The 27,875-nt window shown below is 49.5% G+C and overlaps 9 protein-coding genes across 9 annotated transcripts; 2 read left to right on the top strand and 7 right to left on the bottom strand.

The window, feature by feature from the left end:
- Positions 1 to 65: 65 nt before the first annotated feature.
- BDQ94DRAFT_162682 (NAD(P)-binding protein) lies at positions 66 to 1,205 on the bottom strand (the record flags this gene model as incomplete). Its single annotated transcript, XM_026769593.1, has 4 exons — positions 66 to 210; positions 255 to 362; positions 402 to 613; positions 672 to 1,205. The coding sequence occupies 4 exons, from the start codon at positions 1,203 to 1,205 to the stop codon at positions 66 to 68; spliced, it is 999 nt and encodes a 332-aa protein (XP_026621737.1).
- Positions 1,206 to 1,589: 384 nt separating this feature from the next.
- BDQ94DRAFT_151795 (uncharacterized protein) lies at positions 1,590 to 3,546 on the top strand. The gene is made up of 5 exons (XM_026767817.1): positions 1,590 to 1,798; positions 1,854 to 2,168; positions 2,232 to 2,518; positions 2,571 to 2,692; positions 2,747 to 3,546. The coding sequence occupies exons 1-5, from the start codon at positions 1,672 to 1,674 to the stop codon at positions 3,432 to 3,434; spliced, it is 1,539 nt and encodes a 512-aa protein (XP_026621736.1). The 5' UTR covers positions 1,590 to 1,671; the 3' UTR covers positions 3,435 to 3,546.
- Positions 3,547 to 7,788: 4,242 nt separating this feature from the next.
- On the bottom strand, positions 7,789 to 8,767 carry BDQ94DRAFT_174580 (uncharacterized protein; the record flags this gene model as incomplete). Its single annotated transcript, XM_026772373.1, has 2 exons — positions 7,789 to 8,547; positions 8,597 to 8,767. The coding sequence occupies 2 exons, from the start codon at positions 8,765 to 8,767 to the stop codon at positions 7,789 to 7,791; spliced, it is 930 nt and encodes a 309-aa protein (XP_026621735.1).
- Positions 8,768 to 9,139: 372 nt separating this feature from the next.
- Positions 9,140 to 10,504, bottom strand: BDQ94DRAFT_183375 (uncharacterized protein; the record flags this gene model as incomplete). The annotated part of the gene is made up of 3 exons (XM_026774395.1): positions 9,140 to 9,171; positions 9,210 to 10,005; positions 10,067 to 10,504. 3 exons carry the CDS (start codon positions 10,502 to 10,504, stop codon positions 9,140 to 9,142), a joined length of 1,266 nt encoding a protein of 421 aa, XP_026621734.1.
- Positions 10,505 to 11,073: 569 nt separating this feature from the next.
- BDQ94DRAFT_151794 (purple acid phosphatase family protein) lies at positions 11,074 to 13,471 on the bottom strand. The gene is made up of 4 exons (XM_026767816.1): positions 12,882 to 13,471; positions 12,133 to 12,828; positions 11,643 to 12,083; positions 11,074 to 11,589 (listed from the first exon to the last, which is right to left on the bottom strand). Exons 1-4 carry the CDS (start codon positions 13,235 to 13,237, stop codon positions 11,238 to 11,240), a joined length of 1,845 nt encoding a protein of 614 aa, XP_026621733.1. The 5' UTR covers positions 13,238 to 13,471; the 3' UTR covers positions 11,074 to 11,237.
- A 971-nt stretch (positions 13,472 to 14,442) lies between these two features.
- Positions 14,443 to 17,794, bottom strand: BDQ94DRAFT_151790 (OPT oligopeptide transporter protein-domain-containing protein). The gene is made up of 11 exons (XM_026767815.1): positions 17,675 to 17,794; positions 17,314 to 17,612; positions 16,970 to 17,244; positions 16,713 to 16,915; positions 16,506 to 16,664; positions 16,351 to 16,448; positions 15,969 to 16,298; positions 15,732 to 15,914; positions 15,103 to 15,678; positions 14,634 to 15,027; positions 14,443 to 14,563 (listed from the first exon to the last, which is right to left on the bottom strand). Exons 1-10 carry the CDS (start codon positions 17,739 to 17,741, stop codon positions 14,962 to 14,964), a joined length of 2,256 nt encoding a protein of 751 aa, XP_026621732.1. The 5' UTR covers positions 17,742 to 17,794; the 3' UTR covers positions 14,443 to 14,563; positions 14,634 to 14,961.
- A 2,124-nt stretch (positions 17,795 to 19,918) lies between these two features.
- BDQ94DRAFT_96260 (gamma-glutamylcyclotransferase family protein) lies at positions 19,919 to 20,592 on the top strand. Its single transcript, XM_026776929.1, has 2 exons — positions 19,919 to 20,529; positions 20,588 to 20,592. Exon 1 carries the CDS (start codon positions 20,004 to 20,006, stop codon positions 20,517 to 20,519), a length of 516 nt encoding a protein of 171 aa, XP_026621731.1. The 5' UTR covers positions 19,919 to 20,003; the 3' UTR covers positions 20,520 to 20,529; positions 20,588 to 20,592.
- Positions 20,593 to 22,709: 2,117 nt separating this feature from the next.
- On the bottom strand, positions 22,710 to 23,816 carry BDQ94DRAFT_151781 (uncharacterized protein). The gene has a single exon (XM_026767814.1). The coding sequence runs from the start codon at positions 23,665 to 23,667 to the stop codon at positions 22,897 to 22,899; it is 771 nt and encodes a 256-aa protein (XP_026621730.1). The 5' UTR covers positions 23,668 to 23,816; the 3' UTR covers positions 22,710 to 22,896.
- A 940-nt stretch (positions 23,817 to 24,756) lies between these two features.
- Positions 24,757 to 27,441, bottom strand: BDQ94DRAFT_151780 (flavin-containing monooxygenase). Its single transcript, XM_026767813.1, has 4 exons — positions 27,253 to 27,441; positions 26,533 to 27,193; positions 26,319 to 26,479; positions 24,757 to 26,264 (listed from the first exon to the last, which is right to left on the bottom strand). Exons 1-4 carry the CDS (start codon positions 27,379 to 27,381, stop codon positions 25,419 to 25,421), a joined length of 1,797 nt encoding a protein of 598 aa, XP_026621729.1. The 5' UTR covers positions 27,382 to 27,441; the 3' UTR covers positions 24,757 to 25,418.
- Between the last annotated feature and the right edge of the window lie 434 nt (positions 27,442 to 27,875).

Here is a 27,875-nt window from a genome sequence, read left to right as displayed (position 1 = left end):
CACAGAGCACATCTCCAACTAAATGTCTGTTTCCACTACCTCACCATTCATCACAGTGATGGTTTTCAATAATCGAAAGTTTCACCAACTATATCCTCAGTCAACTTCCACAGTTGTTCTGCTTCGATCGGATCCCGCGCCCAGCTGCGGACCTCCTCCGGCTTCAGTACTGTACAGTCCTGGACAAAGCTTCCATTGTTCTCTGCCAGACTTGGTTAGCTTAGAACGATGAGCCACCCACAGAATCAACTTACGATTTGTGGTGATGGATGGATGAAATGCGGCGAATACATGCGTCGCCACACCTTGCGACATAGTCTTCCAGGTTATCTCTCTCTGTCCACTCCGGAAGTACCCGAGTACTGTGAACCATTTCACTTCGGTAATGTCAGCTAGCATACCTCGTGCAAAGGATACAGATGTGGCCCATACCGAGAGATTCGTACATCTCGGACCAGTCTCCTCTGGCAAGATTCGTGTTGATTGTTCCAGGATGTAGGCTGACCGAGATGAGACCTTTGCTCCCAAGCTTTTGCGCTAGAGACACAGAGAAGAGCATGTTGGCGGATTTGCTTTGGCCGTAGGCCAACCAGGGGTCATAGTTTTTGCCTTCCTAATACTAGCCTTCAGCTCATTGTCTCGACATTGGGATACCACGCATCATTACTCACGTCAAAATTCCAATCATGGAATCTGACTGAACTCAACTGGTGGCCATTACTCGACACATTCACAACCCGACAAGGGGTTCCAGGATGCACTAGCTTTTCCATAATCAAATTGGTGAAGAGAAAATGTCCAACGTGATTAGTGGCAAATTGACTCTCGATTCCATCTTCTGTCAACGAGAATGGTGATGCCATGACACCAGCATTGTTGACCAAGACATCGATATCCTCCTTGTATGTCAGGACTTCCTTGGCAGCGTTTCGGACTTGGGCCTGAGAGCGCAGATCTAGTTCTAGGAGACGGGTGGCTACTCCTGGAGCAATGTTCGCAATCTCCTGGGCCGTCTGTTGAGCTTTGAGAATATCACGGCTAGCAAGGATGATGAGGGAAGGGCTGTGAATGGCAATGACCTTTGCGAACTCGGCACCAAGACCACCTGGACTAACGCCAGTCACGAGAACGGTCTTGTTGGCAATAGCATCCTGGCAATCCTGTGCCACCTGTTCTGCTGAAGTCTGAAAGGAATATGAAGACATATTGGCAAGAGACAATCTGCAGAGTTCGATACTCAAGTAATTATACCACTTCTGAAGGATACTGGCAAACTGATGATGGTAATGAGAAGTGCTTTAGGTGGAAAACGACAATAGTATATATAGGGCCCTGGCCGTAGTAGTCGTACGGCCTTCATTTACCCATTCCCAATATAGTCACGGAAATAACGAATAATTGAGCCCAATTCGTGTATACTTTGGTCATCATCTTGGCCCATCTTGCTCCATATGCTGGCTCGTCCAGTCGATTTCCTATTTGGGCCGAATTAATTCGAGACCAGTTACCCGATGGGGTTAGCGTGAGTCTGGCGATGACGGAGATAACGGAGCCACGCTAAGCCCGGTTGCCTTCGACAGGAGGATTATCCCATATGACCCCGAGTTACTTCATCGCATTTTCTTCCTGTCCACTCCTCCAGAATCTTCCAGGCTATTCCATCTATTTCCGATGGAAAGCATGCCTAGTGAGGTGGTATTCTCAACGGGACCATTGTCATCCGAATCCGTGGTGTTCCAGTATACCAATGGCCCACTCAAGGTGTCTCTACCAAAGAGGAGGGGCCGTCCCGCAGGATGTGAGTCCACAGACCCATCTAAGGTAGACTATCAGCATGGGTTGACCAAGAATAGCGACAAAAAAGAAGCGACACCCCGAGGGGTCCAGTCGTCAGCCCGCCGCCGCTTCCCACTTCAAGTTCATCAATTTTGGGCCCACGTTGACCCGAATAGATGAAGAAGCCCGCACCACCATCCGAAGCCACACAATGATCAATCGCCGTCGCCAAGAACAGAAGAAAGCAGGGAACACTGAAGCCACTGGCTTTGAGCTGTCCCGTCCGGCCCACACCCATATTCCACATGCATATCCGCAGAGGAACCAGATGGATCCATTTGGCACGCTGCCCATCGACATGGAGCCATATATGTTTGATCTTTTTGCGTTTTGTGAGTTGCAAAGGATATATGCTAATTTCTCGGACACTTCTAGCTAACTAAATGCCCCTGAAGACAAAAATCGCGCATCAGAGACACTCTACTCAATTGAGAAGAGAGCCGGCTGTAATCCAATAGATGACTATTGGGTACCATTGCTGTTTCAAGACCCAGCAATGCTTCATGTAGTACTGGCGTGTGGATCGTTATTCACTATGGATCTGCAACGATTTCGAGCAAGCCCTGCATTTCTTTGGCATACCAGTCAAGCTATGAACATCATTCGGAAAAGACTGGTTGGTTCTGTGGATGCCCCTTCGGATGAAACAATAGTTGCTGTCGCCAGTATCGCTATTGCGAAGGTTAGTCAATGTCGTAAATATCGGGAGGATATGTTGGCTAACCGTCTCACAGAAAGCAGCGGGCCAGCACGATCAATGGGAGGTTGACATGAGAATACTGAAAGCGTTGGTTGACATGCGAGGAGGTTTGGACGCACTAGATGACAAGCCGATGGTACAGGGAAAAATCTACCGGTTAGCTGGCTGTCCCTGCTTGAGTTCCGGATAGACTCTTACTTGGTCTCTTAGGGCCGATATCAATGGATCCTTAGACGTTGGACGGAAGCCCATTTTCGGTAATCGGTTCCAGCAGTCTCCAATGCCGGGTCCTAGAGATTACCGATTAGTTCAAGGTTTCCAAGAACTGGATTGCGTTCTGGGCATAGAGAGTGCACTGAAAGCAGTGATCGACGATATACAATCCTTAGTCGAGGAGTTCTCCAGTATTACAAAGAGCAGCGGTCAAACCGTCGTTGCGAGGATCCGTTTCTGGCTGACGTCAATCCAGTATACACTTCTTTCACTGCAATATAGTGACGATTGTTCCAGAGTTCAAGCCCAGGAGGTCTGCCGTCTAAGCCTTTTACTACTGATCAACGCGGTCTTTCATGAGTCTCCTCCTGGTGCATCGACCAGTGATGTACTTATCTCACAGCTGCGGCGGCTTCTGGAGAATGCTGAAGTGTTGGACTGGTTTCCGCTCACCTTTCGTCTTTGGACCCTATACCTTGCTACTTGCAATGTTGCATCTTCCACACTAAGAGCTTGGTCGATTGCAGCCATCTCAGAAGTGGTGCTGCAAATGGGCATCCCAGATGAAGAAGAGTTCAGTCGACAACTCACATTGTTCCCATTTGACCCGCCCACACATAATGTCATCTGTCCAACGATATGGGACGAGGTACAATTCTTTATTCAGAATCAGGCGAGAGGGTAACCGGCGAGTCCATATTGACTGCAATAAAGAAGACATAGTAGAACAGGGAGCATAATATGTTCTTATTTTCCATGATAGACTTACAAAAGAATGGATTTATTTACATAACGTAGTCTGTTCATCAATAGCTCCAGCGCGGCTATCTCTATGAGCCTGAGCAAGCGTATGCTAGTGAAATGGAGCCGTTTGGGCTTCCGTACCTATCTCCACTATTGCCGCACATGGCTTTGTAACGTGTCCTTACTCAGACAAGCAGAGTGCTCCCATTCTATAGCTCGGTAATCCGGAAGATTTCAATTCTAAGATCTAAGAAGTCCGTACACGGAAAGTTCACAATGCCTCAGCCATCATGTAGGCACTGAGTAATGGAATATTCACTCATTCGCAACGTACCGGCGGCGTCCAAATGTTTATTCTGTTAGATAGCAAACCGGGAGAACGCCGATAGATACTTACATCTACAGGCGTTTACCCCGATGTAAGAGGCAATCCCCAACGAATCAGACTATCTCTCCAGAGAAGACTCCTTCTATGAAAGGTAAGATCCGGGAAGTGACCAAACTATATCACTATATAGGGTGAATCCCGCTGACTATATAGCCGTAGAAAAATTATATAAGGCACGTTAACCCCCCTCGATTTGGCTTGAGTCAATCAGCTCTCGCTCACGCCGCTACCGCAACGAAGAGGGGCAGGGCCACTCAACTCTGCCCCTAATTCAATATTCCTATTACATGGAAATATATAAATAGATGAAACCAGAGACTATGACTCCAATGGCTGAAGTGGGAATGTTTCTTCGGCTTTAGAGATGGCTATCTCGTCATTTCATGCTGCGCCCTGAATCCCCGATTGCAGCGGTAGAATAAATTCGTATATAAGAAAGACATCCAGAGAGTCATGAGTCTTGTCTGGACAATGCAGAACTCCGCAAGATGCCTTCGAGCGTTATATATAGAAGGGTATCTTCATCGACAGCAAAGCCTGCCACCACCATAGAGAAGGACCCTGCTCTCAATTTCATGTCATGGAAGGGTTAAAGCGCGCACATGATGGATCATAGAATGCCCTGCGGATTTAGCACCCTCTCGACATCATTGCTCAACACGCTATGCTTTCTCGTGAGCGGCTATACAGTGTGACTTCGCGGTTCGGTCTCCGAGAAAGCATGGATGGAGAGGTATCAGGGACTTCAATATTACTATGACCCTCTCAACATCCAATCCGCATATGGCCTCAAACAAGCTCAGCCCACATGGAGCAACCAAACGGTATAACCCCCGAGTGTTCTTTTTTGGGTAGTAAAATATGAGACTTACACCCTTGCCATGGTCACGAGGGAGATTGAGAGGATGTATGGACAAGCTCAAGGATACGCAGAGGATTTCCTTCTGCCCCAAGAGGTACAATGGCCTAAAATCATTGGACATGCTCGATCTTGTGCATCGCTTGCGTCCTTGCCAACGAATTACTGCACATGGTAACACCGCATCGTTGACATCTCCTCGCCACGGATGGACACAGAGGACGATACCACAGAAGATACAACAATCCACTCAAAGGATTATGATTATTCTACACAGCTAGCTGAGCTTCATCCAACCGAAGTGTAAGCGAATATATCAGCATCGATACAACACGTCATGGCGCTTCTGATTAGGTGGTATGAAACAAATCGAGCTGCTGTAGACTCTGTGATTGTGGCCATCATCATGGTTACAAGCTGTCTATTTGGATAAGCAATGCTCTGGAGTCAGTCACTGCGAAACAACAGACGTCGAATCATCGAAAAATCATTCCGTCATCTACCGCATTTGTCCAAAAGGATAACAGACTGCTGAGGAGTAATCGAATTGCTCCAATGGCTGTATATATACTGATCTGATACAACAAGTCGGATTCCCCCACTGCACCTCTCTCCCGGCCTAGATTCTATATAGGAAATCGAACACGCACTGCTCTGGCGCCAGATGTCAGTGTTTAACAACAGAGGTTGATTCAGTCACCTCTGTCCTCTCCGCGTCTCTCCAAACTGAAGACTGACGTGTGCATCCCCTTCTCAACCAACAACCATGCCAAACACTATCCAATCATTCCAGGAGCTTCAAAGATTGGATATCCCTCCCAGTGTGGGCGCAAGACATGTACACATCGAAACTTACCTGATGCACCAATCCCATCAAAACTGAAGATGGATTTCTGTGGCAGGCTCACCCACACCTGAAGCCAAGGTTTTAACTGGATGTAAACAAGGCAACGACAATACAAACCATAAAAATGCAAAAGAGTCAAGAACATGACCCTACACCGCTGTGTCGTCGTCCGCAATTCTACTCATTATGTGCACCACTTTCAGACCATGAAGTTATATACAGCAATGGAAGGGACACATCCAGAAGCAACGAATAGTGTTCAACTTCCGCGATGTCACCTCTGTACCACCCACCCACTTGCGGCCTAGGATGCGGTCCCGCCTGCCGAAATCACTGGGAATACTGTCATTCTGGTGTGGCCCGGGGTTTCTTTTAAACGGCTGGGATACAGAGAGATCAGTATGATCAACGACAGGATACACAATATATTGTTTGGTCGTTGTGTCTTGGAAGAATACATCCCAACGATCCTCGGGGACGGTGATAGTTATATATTCTTGGATCTGGCTTCATTACTGGCTGTACTGCTGGCTGACTTTGCAATGAACTGGTACTTTCCTTCCATGGCTCGGAAAGTTTAAACACAAATGAAGAAGAGGGGCTGTATGGGTATCATGTGTGCGGCCGGCCTTGGCCTATCTATGCCGGCTTCGCCTTTGTACATATACCCATATTCCGGATATCGTTATCAGGATCCTCAAATGGCCCAACAGAATTTTCATTTTCACCCAAAATGTCTTCCTGATGGAGATGGCACCAAGCACAGTCACTTGTCCGGTCATTGATAGCGTCAATTCTGCCCATCCGGCAAGCTAACCCTTTCTTCTCGAAGATTACGAGCCAAATAATATTAAACCTCTACTCAAAGACCTATACGGCGCTTCTTCTCTTCCCATGACTTAGCTTCAGCGCCCATCAAACCAAGAAAATGAAGGGGTCTATGCACAGTGTGCTACTTCTCCCAGATGAAACAGATCGGTGCTCTTGGCTCTACATACACATTACACATCACCGCAACAGCCAAGAACACAGACTAGGACTGTGCCAGTAAAATCTGTCCAGATTAACATCGACTTATGCCTGACAGGGATTCTTCCCATCTATGCCCCATTGAACTACTTAGTCCCCTATCTATATGCGCAAATGTCCAATTCCCCATCATATACACTTACTTTCCCGCCCACGATGTTTCTGGTCTGCGAGTTGCTGGATACTGCACAATTCCTGGGGCTGTTTTTGCTATTTGATATTCGAAAGAGCTGGCGCCTCTCAGGATTCCTATGAATAGGAAAGGAATATCAAGGGAGTAAATGTGTCGTTGTTTTTTCCTGGGGAATAATAACAATCTATCCAAGCAATCAGTACGACATGACGAAGAATATACAGATTATCACTGAATTCCTGCATAATCATAATCCTCGGTTACGCAGCATATATGGCTCTCTACAATGTCTCTGCAAAGCACTGGGTACTTCACCATGTCTGGAGTTACGTTCAATACTCACTATAAACCGAAACAATCGACATCATGAACATATATAAAAGGTTGGACGCGGACATAACAATTGGACAGTCAATGTTTAAGAGATGCATCCCTGCCTACTATGGTCCTTGTGAATGGAAGAAGCTCTAAACCATTGCCAACATCCCAACGAATTGCGAATTTGGGGTGCTACGGGTTGGGTTGTGTATGGCTGAGTTGGTCACGCCTCTGATGGGCGCAGGGGTTATTGTCTCCTCTCTCAGATTGGGGGTTTGGGTTTCGCTTTCCTTTTGGGAGAAAGTGCGTCTGCCATGTGGTTATATGATTTGGGGTTTGATATTGCGGGTAGATTTATCTGTAGCAGTGAGTCTTGGTGGGGGTTCGATTCAGCCTTTCTGGTTGAACGTATTGGATGATGGGGATAGGGATGTTAATGGACAGGGGGTGGGTTAGCTTAAGGTTGCACGATCCACTGTCAGTGCTTGTACTGAATGATCTAATTGAATATTGTGGGCAGTTGAAAATTAATCAAGAACCATTCTGATCCCAGAAGATGGGTATTCTTTGCGTGATCTATTGTGCAATCTACCTAACCATTATACATTAATAATAAACATCACCCACGAACATCTTCCGTAGTTACGGCATACTGTGATACCGACATCCAGAAAGCCAAAAAATTACCATAAAAGACAATCCAGACCCAAGTAGCCAACAACTAAAGTGGAACCCACAGCCCTCCAACAGGCGTACCCGGCGACCTCAACAACACCCCCATATTCTCCTCCTCTGCCAAAACCGCCTCAATGTCCCTAGCCCGCATCAAATTCCACCAACGCTGAAATTCCTCCCGGAAACACTCAGGATCATACAACGGCCCAAACATAACCGGCTGAGGGTCATCATCCGGACCATTCCCGAAGCCAGTCGTCGTCATCCGAGCAAGAGTCAACCTCCACCACCTGGTTTGTTGCGACCAAGTACCGAAGTTAATTCTGAGAACCAGTAACGTCTCAATATATCGAGCCGGCTTTGCCATTATCACCGGGGCAATGTCTTGCGGAAAGCGGCCGAAGTTGGGCTGACCATGTTGATACCCCGTCAAGGGTAGTCGGCCGTCGTTACTCAACATGTAGGATAGGTTCGTAGGACGTGGGATCCCAGTCGGGATAGGGGGATTGCCTGGGAAATACCACCGCTTGGAGTACAGGCATATATCTATATGGGGTATCTCTCCGTGTACCGCTGATGGTCCCTGAGCGCCAGGTTCTTGTGGAGCTTGAGATGGCATCATGGTGATCTCGGGGTGGCTGTAGACGTGGAAGCGGTGGGTAGGCTCTGGGCGGCCTGACTCAGGGGTTGTGGCGGTGGCTGAGGCACAGCGTAGAAAGTAAGGGAATTCGTGGGCATATTCGTAGTTGCGGAAAACAGCGGCGGCTCGTGTCAAGTGCTCGTCTTCGAGGATGAGATCGAGGTTCTGTAGGGTAGTTGGCGGGCAGAATGGGGGATTAAGGGAGGGTATGTACTTGTGCTATGCTGTGGAAACCCATAGCTCTCATCGCTAAATCACCCCATAGTAGACATGGAATACCCTCAGCCTTGAGAACTAGGCTGATTGATGAAGCGAATCGGTAGGAGACAATCGGGATTTGTGGGCCCTCGAATAGGAACTGGTACATGGATTGTTGTCCTGCCATGGTGGTAAATATACGGGTGTAGATGCTTAGTGAAAAATAGTAGCAAAAGATGTTGATTAGGAGCATTGTGTTATGGGATGTGAGGGGAGATAGAGGGACGTGTTGTAGGAGGATTTTGTATAAACTATGGTATCATCAGGGTTCTTCATAGCTCTTGCCTGATAGACAGTGATTCACGTACCTAGTACGGGGAAAGAGCCGAGACTCTGTGTTTCTAGTCCTACGTAAGTGAAAGCAAGTTCTTTCCAGTTCAACTACGGTGCCTATTACAGAGGTTGGAGACCCAAAGTCGGGCGAGATACACATACAGTACCTATGTCAACGGAATCCAATCAAACAAGAATTCTCATTCAGAACACTTTAACTACGCATCTAAACCGATGCCTCTGTATCCAAAGCCTTATCTGACTCGGATAATGGGAATATCTCTTCCGTCGAATACGAGAAAGTGGCGAAGGTGACATTTGCTGCCGCGAAGATTGCTCCCCATGGCCTTCGAAAGGAATTGGTTTTGGTTCATCAGACCTCCCTGGATACAATGCGGCAAACTCACGGCTTAACTCTTTCTCTAATCTTTTCTGCGCTTTTATGGAAGATTCGCCGGTATAGGACGCAGTCCTGCAAGCTTCCCACCATTCTCGACATGTTTCGCTGAGCGTTTTTTGGTTTGCATCCAAATCGAATAGATCGCCATATTCAGCTACGTAGAGGTATGTCCTGAAGTGTTCAGTTAGAATTTCATCCCAGTCTATTTCGCATTTATTGAAGTGCTCGTCCCGCGCCTTCAGGTAAATCAGGGCCTCGGCATAACGAGCAGGCGTAGGTATGACTAGGGGATTTTTAGTGGGCGGATGATCTTTATTCTTGGGTCGGTGAACTCCCTTCCAGCGGAGTCTGCGGTCTAATGTTAGCATGAAATTCTCGTCCGCCTCGTTGGCCTCCGTCTGCACAGTAAACTTTGGAAGTCTCCACAGTACATCCGACTTGCGGTGGAGTCTCAAATCGTGGTGCTCTTGAGAACCTTTTGTCACGCCATGGGTCTCTTCCAATCTGCGATGAGAGAATAGATCGAATAAATGAAAAATGTGAACAGGTTTGAGTTCGTTACCAGGACAGGCTCCTTCATTGTAGGGGCACCCCGGATAGTTGTCATGGTCTCTGAACCCAGCCTTGCGCAAGGTTTCAATGGCGTCTGTCATCTGCTCGTCCTCAATTACAAGGTCTATCGATAATGGTTTCTGCCTCATTGGTAAGCACGAGATCCTGTACAGCATAACTCGTTATATGTTTTAGACGTACGAAAGCATCATGTATATGTTCGAAGATATTTTCTAGCATGAAACCCCACAGTACACAGGGAATTGGAGGGTCTGCTTCCTTGAGAATATTACTTGCATCTGATGCGATGATAAATGCATCGGTCTGCCCACAATACTTTTCCCCTAGATACTCATACACCCTTATCAGGCATGGGGATGGCGACCGATATTCCCGGGGTGGTTCATCCTCGCTCATATGCGAGGCGCTGCGCGACGCTTCGTTGTCCGCTTCCAATGTATCTGACGGTGGATCCTGGGGTGGTTTATCCTCGCTCATAGGGGAGGGATTGCGCGACGCTTCATTGTCCGCTTCGATAGTCTCCACTGGTAGATCTTGGTGTTGACTACCACCCCCCATAAGCGAGGACCAGGGAGAACCCTCGGGAAGAAGCGAGCCAACGGGCGAAGGGACGTCCATTGAGAACCAATGGTGGAGAACTGTATGTTCTAAATCGGTAGTCGAAGAGCCGGTCCGTTGTATGTCACAGACCAATGATAGTGGAAGGCTATCTACCATGTCCTTCCCATTTGCCTTTTATAGGTCCATCGTACAAGTACCCTGGTCGGGAAATACCAGGGGGATTAGGGGAATAGTGCGCCTCTACAGCATTTGGGTCTGGAGAAATCCTGCTTCTGCACGGAGGGATTCATCTCACGTCGTGGCTTGGGATGGAGTCTGCTCCAATTACCGTGGAGTGGCTCGAGATAGCGTGGATCACGCCGTCGTTCTGCGGAGGACAAGTGTAGTACACTTTCGAATAGGGTATCTAAACCATAGATGTTGATTGGGGAGAGGTATAGAAGAGGCACAAGCGGTACCAGTATGAGGTCGAAAGATTGAGGCATGATCGACGCAGAGTCACGAATGATGTCGAGATCGTGTCACCTGATTCAGTGCCATGCTCCTTCCATACCAGGCATTACTAGTTGCATCACTCTTTCTTGACCAGTAAACAAGATACAGGCGATGAGACTACTGGTACTTGATATGATGCAATATTCCAAGCAATGTATTATATACTAAGTACTTTTGTCATGTACATGCAAACGTCTGGTCCCATAATAATCACATCCCATATATGTATATCTCATTCCACATTAATCAGGATTTTCATCAGCCGTTTCCAGAACTTCCAGTTAGATCACGCACCTCAAGCGTGGAACTTCTTGCCACCGGCAACGTGAGATGGCTTGAGAAGAGTAAGAGAGTCACCAACGGTGCCATCATCACCACGGATCAACTCCCACTTGAGAGCAGTCTCGTTGAAGATGGTCAGCTTGCTGAAGCCGTAGTGGACCTTGTCCAGCAGGGCGGTGATGTTGGTCAGACCCTCGCCGGAGCTAAATTCACTGTGGCTCTCAATGTTGCCGGCCATGCCGTTGATGATGTGGGTTATGGACTTGCCGTTGTGGGCATAGTAGGTGTTGTTGTTCACAATGGCGGCAGTATCGATGGTGCCGTTAGCCCCGAGAGGATAAAGACGCTCGTACCAGTGGATGTGGCTGATGAGAATGTTAGCGGGTGATGTACAAGGTTAAAACACGGGCAGACTCACCCAGAGAAGTAAGCATCCACGCCATACTTGAGGAGCAGACCCTCGAATGCCTCGCGCACGTGCAGCTGGTACGAGGAATAGGCGGAACTGTACATAGGGCGGTGGCTCATGACGAAGACCCACGGGGTCTTGCTGCGGTCGACCTTCGCCAGATCCTGCTTCAGCCAGTGCCACTGCTCATAAGACTTGGTCTCATGGACACTGCCATTGACGTTGCCGAACGGACCACTGTCGGTGATGAAGGTCTCGGTCTCACTGGGCAGGGTCTCGTTGCCGGTCACGTCCTCCGCAAAGTTCCACTCCGGGCTGTTGGCAAAGTCGGTCTCACCGTCAATAGAGACGAAGTGAGCAAGACCGTAGTCAAAGGAGTACCAGAAGTTACCGACACCACCGGTCTCGGGGCCAGGCATGCGGAAGCGGTGCTGGTAAGCGGTGAAGTTTCTGCGACGGTTAGCTACTACCTCTGGGGATTAGGAAAGGGAGAATGTACCTCTGAGAAGGAGGACAGCTGTAGTAGGTCAGATTATCAGTGGGAGCAGTGCCGTTGGCAATGTCGTCGTTCAGGTAAGCAGTGAGGATGTTGTGGGGACCGTCAAACTCGGCGCACGAGGCTTCGTGATTACCAGGCATGACCATGTAGGGCATCTTTAGAGTGACATTGTTGAGCCACTGCTGCCAGAGATCCCAGTTGGACTCATACAGCACGCTCATATCACCACCTTGCGGACCACCTTGGTCGGGGATTTCGCCCGCGGGCAAGGGCTTCTTGTACTCGTCCGGAATAGGGCCACCACCGGGAAGAGTAGAACCGGTGCCGTTGTAGCAGACCGGCCAGTCGTCAGCACAAGGAAGAATACCAGAGTACCAGTCATCAGCGTAACTGATGTCACCTCCGTGCCAAGCGAACGCAGTTCCCTCATTGGCAGCTTTGACCAGCTGCTTGTGTGTTCCGTGAGCGTTGGTGTATCCCATGTCGTTCAGCACGGCGACGCTGAAAGATCCCGGGTGACCGGCCGGACGACCAGTCTTGAAACTGAGGACATCCGACTGGGTAGTGCCGTTGGCGGCGGGGATCTGGTAGTAGTAGGTGGTGTCAGGCTCCAGACCGTCGATGCTAACCTCATGGAAGAATTGACTGCATTGGGTGATCGCCTTGACTTGGGAGCAAGAGGGAGTGCGGTCGTAGCTAGATTCATCAGCACATGGCGATAATCACTCAAAGCGGTATGGTATACATACGTGTGAGAGTAACCCTGCGCCGTGCTGTTCAAATTGCGAGGATCCTTACCCCAACGAACAGCAGGCAGTTGGCCCAGACCGAAGGGGGTCTGGTAATGAATGTGCATGCCCTTAGGGATGTAGGACAAGGAGATCACATTGACATTGTTCCTGGGATTGGCGGTGGCCGGCTTGACGGCCGGGGGTTCAACCAGACGAGGGAAACCCTTGCCGTTGCCATTGATGGTGGGATCGACCCAATCGCCGATCGGGACGGCAGGTCCAGTGTAGGGGAACCGCTCATCGACCACCGGACGGGCCTGGGCAGCCGTCGCGGAGAGCGCGATAAGTAGGGCAGAAGCAGCAGTTCCCTTCATGGTCGCGTGCTTTCAGCTGGACAAGAACACAAGAATTCTTGGCTGATCCGGATCGATACGCCGGGGGAAGCGTCTGGGGCCACCCGACCGGTTTATATCCCCCGCGACCGGCATATTTATCTGGGGGTCGCGACAGCAAACGAAGCAAGGCAAGGCAAGGGATCACACGTGTAGATAGGTCGGACAACAATTGGCTTCGGGGGAGCCGACGGGGAGCGGCGATGCATCCATCCAGGTCGGCTAGTTGCGACCGGAGGGCAGCGGAGAGACTAGACTAGTAAGTAAGCAGGGGACCAGACAGTGGAGAGCTTCAGCTTCAACTCCATCGCCACTGAAGCCATCGCTAACGATGCATGTGCCTGATTCCCGCCTCAGGGATTGGTCAATGTCCCCAGGCACCCACATTCCCTGAAAGTGGGGCCTGCTCACTTTTGGCACTCTGATTGGCTGGCCACTGATATCAACCCAGCAGCATCCCGGCACGTGTTGAGGGGATGGCCAGCAATGGGATTCCTCCCATTTCCAATTTCTAGTCTGCATTGGATCAGGCAATTTTTCTAGAACTGGCGGGAAGTGTGAGAGCTATCCAGCAGTACTTTGCATAGCATCACACTGGCTCGCTTCAAGCCACTGATCTCTTTCCCGCACTAGCCTATGGTCAGATACCAGTCCAAGAAACGCACAACATCGAGAGATGATGCATGTCCGGCTTTCATAAACACTGAAATGTATATATCCGGGCTGAACCAAGGTGTGCCACTGTTTGGCGCACGTGGTGCCTGACTTGACACCTGAAATGGTGGGACATGACGTCCTTCCGAAAGCTACCAGACAAATCCCGCCTCACAAGACAGGGCTGACAAGGATCTGATCCTGTCATGAAGCCAATCCTCTCTGGCGCATGGCCGGCCAGGCACTGAGCATGTGTGAAAAAATCAAGACATCTACAGCGCATCCGCATACCTTTCTCGTATGCCAGGCATAAGATATGAACAGGCATTCTATTTCACCACTCAGCAACCTGGTAATACCTTCTTCCACCTAAACTTACTCTTATTGGCGTATTAAAATCCCTGTTATCAAGAGAATTTATGTGATAAAGTCTACGTACACATAGAAAAAATAGAGATAGAGATACTCCAAAACTAAGTATTATATATATATATATATATTCCAACTTTTATTACTATTTATGGGCGTATACACCAACATTAACAGCCACTTGCATTAAGCAGCATTAGACTGAGAATTATCGATACCTTTCCCGTCAACGAGTTATAATCATGGCCAGGGGAGGAACAGAAAATATACATACTAAATACGAAGTATATATCCTACATCCCCGCACGCCAAGTTTATACTAGTCATGCCGATCGACTTATACAAGTTGAACAGGACACGCGACCAGTCATGACTTAACCAAGAAGCCGATTTTATAATCCTGCACCTCCTGCATGCACATAACCAGAGATGAAAATATCGGTAAAGCACCGAATCGGTGTTCAATTGAAATTAAACACTATCGAATGCATCCCGCAGAAGCAATCCAACGCAGGGATGAGAGGGTATAAATCCGCGATTTCATCTACATCTTGACTCTAGATCATAAACAAAAATTTTACATAACATCTTGAATATATACAGCTACCCCAATCAATCCTATAGTATGTCCTAATGACTAAACAATCCACGGCCCCTACTACATATATACAAGTCAAGCCCCATCAAACACCAAACTTGCCGCCCTCCGGCACAGCCAAATAAGAGCACCCCTTATAATCGCACGTATTCTACCCAACACCATTAGCAAATGCCCTCAACCAACCAACACCGCGATAGGAGACAGGAAAAACCATGAAACTCACCTTATAAACCTCGGTCCCCCACCAACTAAACCCCTTCGACGCGCCACTGAAATAAATCGCAAAGAAAATGACCACCCCGGCAATGGACACTGACGAATCCAGCGCCGAACTCAACACAAAATTATACTTATACCACCACTGATACACTCTCCTCCGAAGGAACCACCCAAACGTCAACCCCACAACCGCCCAGCTACCATAACTTGTTCCCGTCGCGGGAGGGAGGTAATTCAACCCCCCAAGGAACAAAGGGATGTGGACTCTCCGCCAGAGCGAGTTCGGGTAGCGGCGTTTCAGGAAGTAAACAGGGATAGGGAGGACCGCGCCGATGATGAAGAAGTACAGGAGGGAGCTGTAGCCGATGCCGTTGGTGAAGTAGTTGCGCGGGCCGATGGCGCCCCAGATAAGACTGGTGTTGAATTTGGTGCGTGAGAAGGGACAGCTGAAGCCGTTGACGGCGTCGGTGGTGCACACGCCCGAGATGTTGCCCAGACTCCAGTTTAGGACGGCGACGGAGCTGAGAGTCCCGAAGATCATGCCGACGCATTGGACGATGAAGACTTTGCGGGGTGGGATCTGGGTGTTTATTAGCATGTGTTGGGGGTGGTGGGAGGGGGGTGGGGATGTACTTTGCAGTAGTCGCAGAGTTTCATGTCCTCCGCGAAGTAGAGGCCTTTGATGGTGGTGATGTAGCCGATGTCGAAGAACCAGATGTTGGCGAGGACTTTGCCTTCGAATACGAAGCCAGCTACGATGCGGCAGAAGATGTCGATGTTGATCTTTAGGTTGGATGTCGCGTATACGATTGCGAGCTGGACAGTGAGGTGTTAGTTTGTATCTCATTTGGTATGGGAAGTTGCACATACCGGGCCGTAAAAGACCATAGCTACTGCGCAAGCTAGCAAAACGCCGTACCACCGCAGTTCGACATTCCAGTATTCGACGCTGAATATGCAAATGAACAGTGCCAGTACGGCTGCACCTAAGTACCATAGAAACGGGACGTCACGGTATCCGGAGATGGTATCTGTGTTTTTCTTGTCTTTAGAGAAATAGCTGCGCACGACATGAGGGACCCGCAGGGCGCCTGCCGCTATATCGTGGCGGTTCTCGAGAATAACCCAGACGAGAAGGGAGCTCAAGGTTGCGAATGACAGTCCGAACATGTTCAAGGCGTAGGTTACGGGCATGTAGACCTATAGTATTTCAGTCAGTAGAGACCGCGGACATTTAGCAGGTGCAGCGTACCGGAGAATAGGCCTTGTATTTCTCAATGTCCAGTTTGTACCCGGTCGCCTTGCTGACTACCTTGGATGCTTTGTAGGTGGCGCCAGTGTTATCATAGACTGAATAGGAGATAATTAGTATCGAAAATATGCTCTGACAGACGGCAAGCTGCATACCTGACGAACTCTGGAAAGGAAGGTAGCCTGTATACCATACATTGCGGTAATAGCAAGCGACGGCGACAATCCAGATCCAGAATACCAGTGAGGAGAAAACATTAATGATAGCCCACGACGGAATCAGAAGTGGTGATCCGACGTAGGAAATCTGGCTCCCTTGGGAGGTATTAGCCTCGTTGTGGAGCACTGGGCTAGGTCACTCACAGTCAAATGTAATAGGTAGTAAGCCCATACCACTCTCCATACCGAAAAGCTGATTGACCACCGTGCTCTTCGGGTTGATCCAGCATGGGAATGTGAAATAGCTCAGCGCCGGGAAAATGAAATCCGGGAACCAGTACCAGCAGAAAGAAATGCAAAAGGCGAGACTGAAGAACGCATAACGAGACATTTTCCACGTATCCTTACTAAATTCCATTAGATCCTCAACTTCGTTCCAGGTATCACAGATCAACACTTACACTCCTTGTAAATCCCCCTGGGCCAGGTTATGCAAGGTTGTCGTAAGCGAAGTCGTGCTCAACACACCCGGCCAGATAAGTTCCCTGGGGGCCACCACCACGGACCGAAAGAAGCCAGCCAGGCAAAACCCGACCAAAAATGTTCCCAATGTGATCAAGATCTGGAAGCCCCAGCCAGCTTTGTATCCGTAAAACATCTGTTGTTCCGTCAAGACGTCTGCTCCTAGCCGGACGTAGATACTGAGATTCGACATGATGTAGACTAGAACGTGTTCCTACATGTCGGATAACAGTTAGCACGGGTTAGACACTAGCATTCCGGCATACGCTTGTTCCAAGCTTACCTTCTGATTGAACGGTCCCGGATTTAAGTTGAATTGGCACACGCCGAGGTTGACATTCCAGCTTGGAATGGTCTTTTCCCACAGCTTGCCCAGCGGGTACGCCAGCAGCAGGGTCACGGAAGAAGAGATTGTAATGGATGGTTTTCGAAGTGTATAAAGCGTGTTCAATCCACTGGCCACAATACAGAATCCAATGCCAAGCACCCACATTCTCAGGGTCAAGATGGGTTCTGTTGGGTCATCTTCATGGATGCCGATGCCTGCCGCCCGTAATACTTCGGTCTGGGAATCTACCTCGGCTTGTGGTAGTGTTAGCAGCGACAACAGGGGCAGGAGGTGAAGCGAAAATTTTCAAACTTACTACGGTCGGTGTCCTCGACAGGGTAGACGCTCTCCTTGTCGAGACCATCTTTGGTGTCGGTGGCCATTTTCCGCACCAGAATCAAGCGCTGAATAAGACCAGGACCATGGAAAGTTATCAGATCAGATAGGTAGCATCAGATAAGATCCCGGGCCGGCGTGCCTTAAATATATCCAACAAAATTTGCCAACAAGCCAGGTCACCGGGTGAGGGATTATTCTGCCACGGATTGTCGGCAACCCACAATCTCTCCCTCGGACTAACCTAAGCCTTAGTGGGCCGTCTTTGGACAAGAAAACCCCCAGCCCTATAAGGCGACTGGGTGCCTGTGGTTCCGGTGGACCCTTCGGGTTTCGTGTGCCCGCGCAAAAGCTTTCTTGGCGACTTGGCCGTGATCGAACCGACTTGGAATGTTGCAACCTGGCCAGATACTGATCCATGGTGATGGCATGACGGTAGGAACCTCTTCGAGGAGTCTGTATAATCTGCACCCGATTTAGCAGGTGCATTGTCTCAATTGACTAAGGTGTCAACACGGCTGTCCAGAGCGCAAATGAAAAACAGGGGCATCGTGAGGAGATTGCACTTCTCCCGTGGTTCACATCGCGCTAGTGTGGTACTCGCATACTTAGCGGGTAATGAACGCCAAATCACTGGCGACATTAGCGAATCAACTGAGACAAGGCGCCTTATCTGATCCCTTTTGCCCGGATGATTGTGACTGCTCTAAGCAGTACGTAAGGTAGTCTCGTATTTCCGCGGTTCCCGCGTCATTCAGTATTCCCAAGCTAGAATTTAGCCTAGATAACTATTGTAAAAGGGACCAAAGGCTACCAAGGAGCTCTACAGTGATCTTAGAGTCAGAATGCGCCTCAAATGCTACATCATCTTCGCCTCGGAAGCCAAAATTGCGACCTCACCACGCTCATATTCCGAGCCCACAAGACGCAGCAAGTCGGAAATCCTTCCACATGTGGCATCCATGACGGGTCCACAAACGCATCCTTCCAGTGATAACCCGTTTGTAGGCCAATGTAACACTCCTATCATCCTGCATCTGGCGTGATGTCTCCAGGAAGGCCTGTGGGTTCTCTCGATCCTCATTTCACCCCACCAACGAGAGCTAAGCCGGAACTCCCCGAGCAATCTTGGCATTTGGTTAGAGAGGGGTCACTTGTGGAAACCGACGACGATGCGAGGTTGGAGCTTAGGTAGCAAGCAGGCGGGTATCAGGATTGCCGGTCGCTCAAAGACGACTAGTCACATCATAGGATAATTTCGGACGAGTCCACAACTTCATCTGTGTTTGCTTGCTTTAGTCGGCTTTACATCGAGCTTCGGACATACGACCTAAAACTGTGGTTCCTGGCTATTTCTCAGGTGGGACTGCGAGCACTCCTGTCCACCGGATGCGTGATATATCGTGCCTCGCGCCTTCAGATCGGTCGTCCCACTCAACGAACGGCTTTTCAAAGCACAGCCATTACTGCATAGCCATTACTACTCAGCCTTATGACAAGGCTGAGAGATTAAGCATTTGATTTCGTAATGGTATGTACTCGCTCTGGACCGGGGGCCGTGACTGGCCAGTCGAATGTTGAGTGATCGTAAATGCGATTCGGAAAGCAGTTTGCCGAGGAGACATGAGAATTGCGAGCAGTTTTCTCACCTTTGAAGGGAAAGGATCAAATCCGAATAGTAACTCACATTATCATTTCTCCGGAGCATTGACTTCTTGCGACTTTCGTCATACGGGTAAACATGCGGTGAAGTGTGCAGATGCAGTTAAGAAAGATGGCGACATGAAGTGGCCAGAAGACGGTTAACGCTATCTCAGTTGTAGCGTGTAAACGTTCTGCTTGGCTACATAGAAAATTCTAACTGTTTGGCCTTGAATAGTGGCTAATAGGGGCGCACATAGCTGGTAGGGAACATCCTATGTAAGAGTTCCCTACCCCTAATGACCAACAATGGCTGAAATAAACGTATCCAACATTGTTAGCAGCGAACGACATATGATTCGGAATATGTCGCGTTTCAGTCTACCATTCCATTTATATTATGGGGCGTGCAGACTTTCGCGGAGAAGGTTCCCACCACCGAAAGAAGCCACAATAAGCGATTCTCAGCAAGATAGACTTCGAGACAACACCGGATGAGCCACCAAAACAGAAAGCTTGTCATTGCAAGGGGACTATCACATGCTGCTCTGGATTCTGACATCATCATTTGAAGTTGCTTATTTCTCTTTTCATCTTTACGATAATCCATCAAAATCAGAGCTTATGATTCTTAATACTTAGAGCGTGAATACAATTCATGAGGAACAATGTCTTCGATGGCAGGAAACACACAACAGCCCACCCCCTTTTCCCCGGAAGCATCGCAAACATCAGACCGCTCCTTCGCAAATACGCATCATGACCCCCAACTCTTCCAACCTCATCATTTCTTCTTCTACGGCAGCCTCACCGACCCTTCCTTCCTAGCGAAGGTGCTCAAAAGTCAGGATATGCCGGCCCTCCGTCCAGCGACGATAATGGAGCACGGTATGAGAATGTGGGGTGACTTTCCCGCGCTGTTGGATGGACGTCCCGAGAAACCAATTCACGGTGTCAGCTACAAGGTGCGTTCGCAGGCGGAGGAGAACCGGCTGGCGGAATATGAGACGGATATGTATCGGAAAAAGGGGTGCCTCATTGAGTTTAGGGATGGGTCAAAGGTCCCTGGGGTGACGTTTGTGTGGAATGCCGATCCGGGGTTGCTGAAAGACGAGGGGTTTGATATGGAAGACTGGTTGTTGGAGCAGAAAGAGAGTCGCGGTGAGGGTGAGATCGGAACGTAATGAATTGGGCGTAGGGATGCTCCTTTGTGTGGTCTTTCGGCTTTGACTGACGTACGACCGTCTTTTAGCGTGCCATGTCAATGTTGTATCAAATCGGCTTTTGACGGAATGGCAGGTCGAAGCTCCTTTTTGTATGGGCGTTGCCTCCCACAGGCGTAGCCTGCTCGGCCACATCATTCGTTTCATTCTTATTGATGGTACTCTCGCCGCGTTGATGGGTTTCGCCTCCCTCGTGCCGACTCTGGTGTAGTCTGTGCTTTGCACCGTCCACCTTCTCTTGCAATGCGCGCACCTTTCGCTTCGCTCGGGTGTAGCCTTCTATACCTGCCAAGACAGCATATGACTTGCTAATTGAGACGTGTGACATGTCGACCCCTTGGTCTTGCAGCGAATGGATGAAGGCCCGGAAGTTAGCCGCGGGGGGGCGATAATGGCCACTGTTGATGTCAGATAGAGGTACGGAAATATGACGGAAGTACACACCTCAGAGGTGCTAAACTACGTAGCTGTCCATTTCTTATCTTGATCAACCCAGCGGCTGCAATGCGAGCACCTCGAAGAAATGAAGAGTGCTGAAAGGCCCCGGACTCTTTGATGCCAACAAATAGCCGGAATGTAGTATCAGCAACCTGCTTTTGTTTAGCTGCCACGGCACAAACTATTGAGAAGGGCGAAGCGAGAAACAACAAACTTACAAAGATCCACATATCCTCCTTCTTCGACGATTTCCCCTTCAGGGTCTTGAGGATCGTCCCGGGACTGACATGCACCAACTTCTGTCCCACCTTTGTCGCCTGATAATCATCCTTCTCTTTCTGCCCCAAAATATCCTTATTATCACTAAGCGAGCTATACCCCGACGATGACTCCGACGAGTCAGCTAACGAATCACTCGAAAACGAAACGACCGGACTTCCAGCGTCCGTATTCCCCCTAAACCTCGGCGCGTCCTCCTCGACAGGCACCACCCCCCTCAGACTATCTTTGAACCGGGCATTATCAGTCCAGATAAGCTCCCCATTCTTCGCCCATCGAAACTTCCCCGCTTCATCCACTTCAACCAGATAATTCATCCGTTCCTCTCGCGACAAATACCTCACCTGCTGCCTCTCCAACTTCTCTCTCGGACACTGCGGCAGGTCCAACTCACTCCCCTCCCCGTAGTCCAACCAATAAAAGAAGTTTTGATTCGTAGGCGAATTCTTCCAATATATATGATAGACCCGCAAATTACTCCCATGTCGGTGTTTCAAGTCCACCATTTCCAGAAAGTATTGCAAATCCATCATCTTAGCCGTAGTGCCTGCTGGAAGATCATGATGGAGAATAGTGGGCGAAGAATCTGTCACCGAACCATTATCGCCCGTATGGCTACTAGTCGTAGCTGTCTTCGACTCGAGATCATCGTCATCGTCGCCTCCAGCGCGCTTCGCTACACTGACAGCGCGGAGCCAATTACGGCGTGCGTTCGCGGTACTATCAAGGTCTTGTGCTGGCGCAGATGGGCGGTGGAGCTGTCGCCATTCCGCTTCTTTCACGGCCTGGTCGAATGAGAACAAGATGTTTAGCAGGAATCCTAATTGAGCGTGGGAATTCGTGAGAAAGCCATACATCTTTCCATCGGGATGTCGACGCAGAGAGATCTAGTCCGCGAAGTGCCCGCCGTGTGCGATAGCCACGATATGTCCTCTATAATCCATAATTTTTGTTAAGAGTCTTGCAGGATACAGCGAGAGTAGAGGCCGACCTGGATGGTTTGCGCCGCCCTCGCTCGCTTCTTGGTGACGTCATCGCCAGGGTCACGGCGGGCAGCAGCAGCGGTCGCGGGGTCCACAGGCCCGCTGCTGCTGGGTTCCACGGCTTGTTGCGCTAGGGGAGATGCCATGGATTGAATGATGGAAGTAGTGGATTCTGTCTAGAGGAGATGCTCTGGAGCCTGTGGTAAGTCAAAGTGAGGAACAGGAGCAGAAGGAGCAGATTGATGACGGAAAGAAAAGATTGACGGTCGAAAAGTCGAGCCAAGCCTGGGCGTTGGCGGGGCACTGTAGATCCTGCGCCGGTAGATGGTGTCAAATGAAGATACTCTCTCCCCTTACAGGTATGAGTTAGTGATCAAGATCAAGGACTTGTATGAATGAACTCCTCAACATGTGTTATTTTTGTTTTGTGATGAGTAATAGTCTGTAGTTACTGCCTGTTAACTTCAGTACTCGACGCGTAATATATACTGGTGGTAGTGATGCCAAATAGGACTAGTCGTATTATCACATTTGCTGATAACAAGTACATCAGCAATATCAACCTGGGCGAATCAGTGAAGATCATCCGTATTCACATCAAGAGTGACCCACTATTCAGCCCAGCCATCTAAAAATATCTAAACAGTCACCCGCCGGGCTCTAAGATACTCATAATCCGGCATCGCATCATGAACTGCCTTCTCTATCAACTGCGCCATCTCCTCCCCAAACTCCAACTGCCACTTCTTCACCTCAGTTGGGATATCCACCACTGCGGGCTCTTTGCTTTTCATGACACCTGACGATTCGTTCAATGTAGACAGCATAACCGACTTTCCTGTATCCCAGTCAAACACATCTCCATTTTGCCGTGCTCCGCCATCCGCTTGCACTCCCCTCTCCCACTGAAACTGAAGCTTGCTGGGGTCTAGACCCGCTAGTTCACAGAACTTGGTGACAGCATCCGGATTATGGATAACGTCGTAGGCGTCCAGAAGCAGCGGAGTAGCTCCGGTTTGCTCGATCGACCAATCGAATAGTGACCGGGTCCAATGGAGGGTCATGTTCGTAAGTAGGGTTCCTGGTAGTATCTTGGTGTCCATGAAGCCCAGATCCGATATCTTATTCATGGCCCGGCAGAATGAGGGAAACACTGTGGCTGGATGGCGGATGATGAATGCCATTGTCCATGTGCGTAGATACTCGTCTGGGAGGATTGTCTTGTTGTTGGTGGAAAACGTCCGTGTAGGACCATAGGCGCTAGGCACATTGACCTGGAAGGTTGAAAAGTCGTAAGGGCCCTTCTCAGGTCCGTGTATAGCTTGCATGAAGGCCATGGGATTGGAGAGCCAGAAGGAATGTTCCTTGGCGAACATGGTCTTGTTCTCTCGCTCGGCTAGAGCGCACATCTCCTCTAGGTGGTCAAAGCATTCTTGGAAGGTTGACTGGACCTCATGTTTGGCTTCATCGGTCCATTCCGAGGGGGCCTGTGTGAGTCGACCGTCTTTAGCGACAGTGAGGAAGGCATTGTAGAAGAAATAGCCGCCCCGATCTGCTGTGATGGTGTTGGGCTGGCCAGGGATATTGAGGATCTTCAGGAGCAGATTGGACGCAGTTCGGGGAACGCTGACCAAGAGAAGACGGCGGGGTGAGTCTTGGCTGTGCATGATTGGCGAATCCAATTGATTGATAAGTTCGATTCAGCTTCTACTATGGCCGTTTCTTCTTGTCTCGTGTGTAGATTGGCTGCAGACAGAGCAATAGGAAGCTTGGAATATTGGCTCATCTTGGAGCTATATGGCGTGATCAGGTACGTATATATATATATAAGCTTGAGGAGCTGCCAGGGAAGTTCCTTTCATCGTTGCGACAACCTGCAGCGGAGCTTCGCGCCTTTCGAAGGACCGAGAAGTGGAGGTGCAAAGACAGCGTTGCATTGGACTAGCCCTGAGAGGTAAAGGCGGAGATGCAGACAGGGAGAGAATACGGATGTCGGCTTTAGCAACGTCCGAAAACCTGCCCGTCAGAGACAATGGGGTATAGTAGAGTATGTTATGTGGATGGAAACCCCAGCCGATAAATAATGGACAGACGCCGGTCGGGGACTATTGTAGTATGACAAGCTGCAGATCACCGTTGGGTGGAGACGGCAGGTGCCGATTAGGGGAAAAAGAAATTGCTGCCGGTTTCTTCCAGGTCTCGCCACATGTGGCAGCTTTGAGATGCCTCCATTTAGCTGGGATGTCCATGGCTGGTAGCTGGAATTCCGGACATAAGCAGTCCGGTTTCCATACCCGGGAGAGGGGGTTGTTTAATGGAGAGAATCCGTCCAGCGAGCCCCGGGGTTATCGAATCAAAGGCCTGAGCCGCCTAGACACTAACAATATGTTGTGTGGTAGAATAACTTTTCATTATAATCAATGGAATTGGGCTTGTAGATTGTAACGAAGTCTCGCTGTAATGGTTCGTCTCAAGTAAGCCAGAATCAGACAACATTCAGGAAGGCAAAGTCACGACGGCTGGTCAAGATCCATATTGGTTCCTGATGTGGTGAGTAACTAGGGACGAGGCGTTGTGGAATAGCTCCACTTGCCAACCAAAATAACTATAAGAATGAGGACTTGACCTTTGACGCGTCAGGTGCAATTTGTGATTTATGAAGGAACACTGTTGACTCATGTAGTATATCTGATTGATGTGCTGATAAAGTCTTAGTCTGTATAGTATAGCTTATATTGAAATTTAATTTTCGCTTAGAATAGTATTCTGACAAAGCCTATGGAGATGTCCCGAAATGATCGGCGTGAGATGCGTTGGATCCTGGGGATTGGGCGTATAGATCCGGTGGCCTAGGCATGAGTCAGGGCCTGCAGGCTGGTGGTCCCGAAATCTGACCGAAACCATAGTCCAGACTGGAGTGACATGGGTGTGTAGCATATAAATACATTGGATAGTCGTGGACTCGTTTGTTGAGTCGCGTACATTCCGTGTATTGGACGAGGATGTAGGGCCTGTGGCCTGCTCCTTACCCAGCCATTGTTGAACCTCGGATGGAGGCAACATGCCAATGCCGAAGAGAAGGTTGTGGTTTCCAATTTCAGGGGGCTTAGCGAACAGTTGAGTCAATTTAATAGAACCTCTTCGTTATAAGGTTCAAAAATCACGCCGTCGCTTCAGACACCGGCTCTGCCTGGGCTCTCGGCATCTGCTCTGACACATCAGCTTTGATACCTTGGGCTTTTTCTTTGGCAGCAAGCTTGGGTTGTCTATGAAGAGGACGTGGAGCCATGCTTCCTGTTTTAGCAATGACCAAATTCCGCTTGCGCCGACTGTGCCAGGGTCCGTCATCCGATTGACGGATATAATATCCCAGATCAGCAGTTGGATCCCACTCCGTCTGGGAAACACCAATGCCCAACCAGGAGAAACGGTTGCCCTTGTACTTAATATCCCAGTCATCAGCACGTGGCTCTCTCATTGCCTCAAGATAGTGTAAAGTGCTTCCAGGCCAAGTCGTGGGAACGCGACCGCCGATGGTATGGTTGTTGTGGGAGTTGCGGCAATTATCCGTCCAGACGGCCTTTTCCATGAATGAACCGACATGCTCCTTGAACTCAGCGCAGACATCCCGCTTGAGTGCCATGCTATGGATGGGCTCCGTTTGGTAACGGTCAATAAAGGAGCAGATGTAGTCTGCTTGAGCTTCAATCGCAACCATTGTAGGGCCATTGGAAACAGGCGTGTAGGGGCCAAGCATGGTAAACGTGTTGGGGAACTCAGAGATACCGATTCCCATGTAGCCCATGATGGACTCGGCCCATTCTGTCTGCAGGTTGCGGCCATTGGGTCCAATGACAGGGTAGCGTGGAATGTAGGAAGTGTCAAATCCGGTAGCACAGATGATAATGTCGCCTTGATGCTCATTCCCGTCTTCGCTTACGCAGCCAGATGGTGTTACCGCAGTCACACCACCGTAGACCACGTCGACATTCTCTTTTTTGAGAGTCTGCCACGCGTGTTAGTATCACCTTTAGAAACACCAGGGGCGCGGAATCCTCACATTCAGATACCTGAAGCCCGATGGTACCACACGCTTGCAGCCCACAGAGAAGTTCGGTATCAAACGATCTTCCATTTCCTGATCTTGAAAGGCGTTCTTCATCACAGATGTCAGGAGACCTTTTGCCTGCTCCTGAAGGACAGTATCCTTGAGATACATAGCTGTTCCTATTTATCAGCAACAGTCGCCCACGTCACAGGTGCGTTCAACATACTGAAGATACTGTTCATAGTCCGTTCATTATCCTTGCGCAGCGCTGTCACGCTCTCCGGATTGTTCACAAAATGCTCAATCTGCTCCTCGGGGAACTTGCCTGCCTCCGTGCTAATGTCGGGCAGCAGCCACGTCGGCGAGCGGATAAAGATTTTTACTCTGTTAACAATAGGCTGAATCGCAGGGAGAATCTGAACAGCCGATGAGCCCGCACCGATCAACAGAACATTCTTCCCTTCAAGCGACACGCTCTCATCGTACATCGCACTGTGTAGCTTGGTGCCCTTGAAATCGGCCAGTCCCGGAATCTCGGGCCAGGCAGGCTTATTGAGATAGCCCGTCGCATGAATCAGGATGTGACACCAGTCATGTACTGTGTGACCCGTTGTCAAGTCGGTCGCCGTCACTTGCCACTGGCCCGATTCCTCGATCCAGTTGGTTTCGGTGACGATGTGCGAAGTGTGGATGTATTTCCGCAGGCCGTACTTGTTGGCAAAATCATTGAAGTATCCTCTGATTTCGCGGGAGCCCGCGTATACAGATGACCAGTCTGATTTGGGTTCAAACGAGTAGACATAGTTGTGCGAGGGAACATCACAAGCGCATCCTGGGTAGCGGTTTTCATACCAGGTTCCCGAAATCTCAGGATTCTTCTCGTAGATCTGCATTCCAGGTTAGAAAAGCACCAAGAGAGACCGGGGAAATACCATGTAAAACGCACAGTCAGGTCATAGTTCTGGAACGACCTCTGCAGCTTGTATGCCAGACACAATCCCGAGGCACCTGCACCCACGCAGACTACCTTGACATGTCTCTCGTTGTGAATAGCTTCCGCTCGAATAGGATCCATTGTGAGTAGACAGACTTTCTTTCTCGTCAGTGAACACAAACACAAGAGGAAGATCTCTATAGCCAGGAGAGCAGCGAAACAAAAGCTGCAGACGACGGCCGTTTAGCCGAGGGGCAAAGCAAGAGATCATGGCCACAAGGACCATCGGATTAGTATGATGGTCGACAAGCTCATTGGTGGGGGGGCGAGTCGGTCATGCCGTCACAGTCTTCAGATATTCGGAGCGAAGACTTCCAGCTCCACTTGCAGATGGAGCTAGTCGCTAAATCCCGAGCTGGCCAAGCGGGAGCGAGCTGAGCATGCCACAAGCATAGAGTTGCGAGGGGTAAGTAAGTTTGTAGTACTATCTCCGTTTCCAGCCGTTGATGCTGACCGGTACTCGCGAGACTCCAACCACCACCACCACATCACCCTGGCCGGTGGGGCGCGCTAAGGCCAACGAGGCAGTGTTAGCGCGCCCGGTGGTGTTAGTAGTGTTACACCTGAAACGGGCC

This window comes from Aspergillus welwitschiae, assembly GCF_003344945.1.
Source record: "Aspergillus welwitschiae strain CBS 139.54b unplaced genomic scaffold BDQ94scaffold_43, whole genome shotgun sequence".
NCBI classification, from domain to species: Eukaryota; Fungi; Ascomycota; class Eurotiomycetes; order Eurotiales; family Aspergillaceae; genus Aspergillus; species Aspergillus welwitschiae.
The sequence above is the reverse complement of the archived record's forward strand: the minus strand, read 5'-3'. Positions and strand labels throughout refer to the sequence as shown.

Bases quoted from the DNA above. Each gene is read 5' to 3' on its own strand.
- BDQ94DRAFT_151795 (XM_026767817.1), top strand. From the start codon at position 1,672: ATGGAAAGCATGCCTAGTGAGGTGGTATTCTCAACGGGACCATTGTCA. The intron at 2,169-2,231 runs GTGAGTTGCAAA...ATGCCCCTGAAG, and splicing joins GTTTGATCTTTTTGCGTTTT to ACAAAAATCGCGCATCAGAG. The intron at 2,519-2,570 runs GTTAGTCAATGT...ACCGTCTCACAG, and splicing joins CCAGTATCGCTATTGCGAAG to AAAGCAGCGGGCCAGCACGA.
- BDQ94DRAFT_151794 (XM_026767816.1), bottom strand. From the start codon at position 13,237: ATGAAGGGAACTGCTGCTTCTGCCCTACTTATCGCGCTCTCCGCGACG. The intron at 12,084-12,132 runs GTACATTCTCCC...TAACCGTCGCAG, and splicing joins AGCTGTCCTCCTTCTCAGAG to AAACTTCACCGCTTACCAGC. The intron at 11,590-11,642 runs GTGAGTCTGCCC...CATTCTCATCAG, and splicing joins GTGGATGCTTACTTCTCTGG to CCACATCCACTGGTACGAGC.
- BDQ94DRAFT_151790 (XM_026767815.1), bottom strand. From the start codon at position 17,741: ATGGCCACCGACACCAAAGATGGTCTCGACAAGGAGAGCGTCTACCCT. The intron at 16,916-16,969 runs GTAAGTGTTGAT...AATGGAATTTAG, and splicing joins CAGGGGGATTTACAAGGAGT to TAAGGATACGTGGAAAATGT. The intron at 15,028-15,102 runs GTGAGTTTCATG...GGTGTTGGGTAG, and splicing joins GGGGGACCGAGGTTTATAAG to AATACGTGCGATTATAAGGG.
- BDQ94DRAFT_96260 (XM_026776929.1), top strand. From the start codon at position 20,004: ATGTCTTCGATGGCAGGAAACACACAACAGCCCACCCCCTTTTCCCCG.
- BDQ94DRAFT_151781 (XM_026767814.1), bottom strand. From the start codon at position 23,667: ATGTGCGCTCTAGCCGAGCGAGAGAACAAGACCATGTTCGCCAAGGAA.
- BDQ94DRAFT_151780 (XM_026767813.1), bottom strand. From the start codon at position 27,381: ATGGATCCTATTCGAGCGGAAGCTATTCACAACGAGAGACATGTCAAG. The intron at 26,480-26,532 runs GTATGTTGAACG...AAATAGGAACAG, and splicing joins GACTATGAACAGTATCTTCA to CTATGTATCTCAAGGATACT. The intron at 26,265-26,318 runs GTGAGGATTCCG...CACGCGTGGCAG, and splicing joins CGGGCTTCAGGTATCTGAAT to ACTCTCAAAAAAGAGAATGT.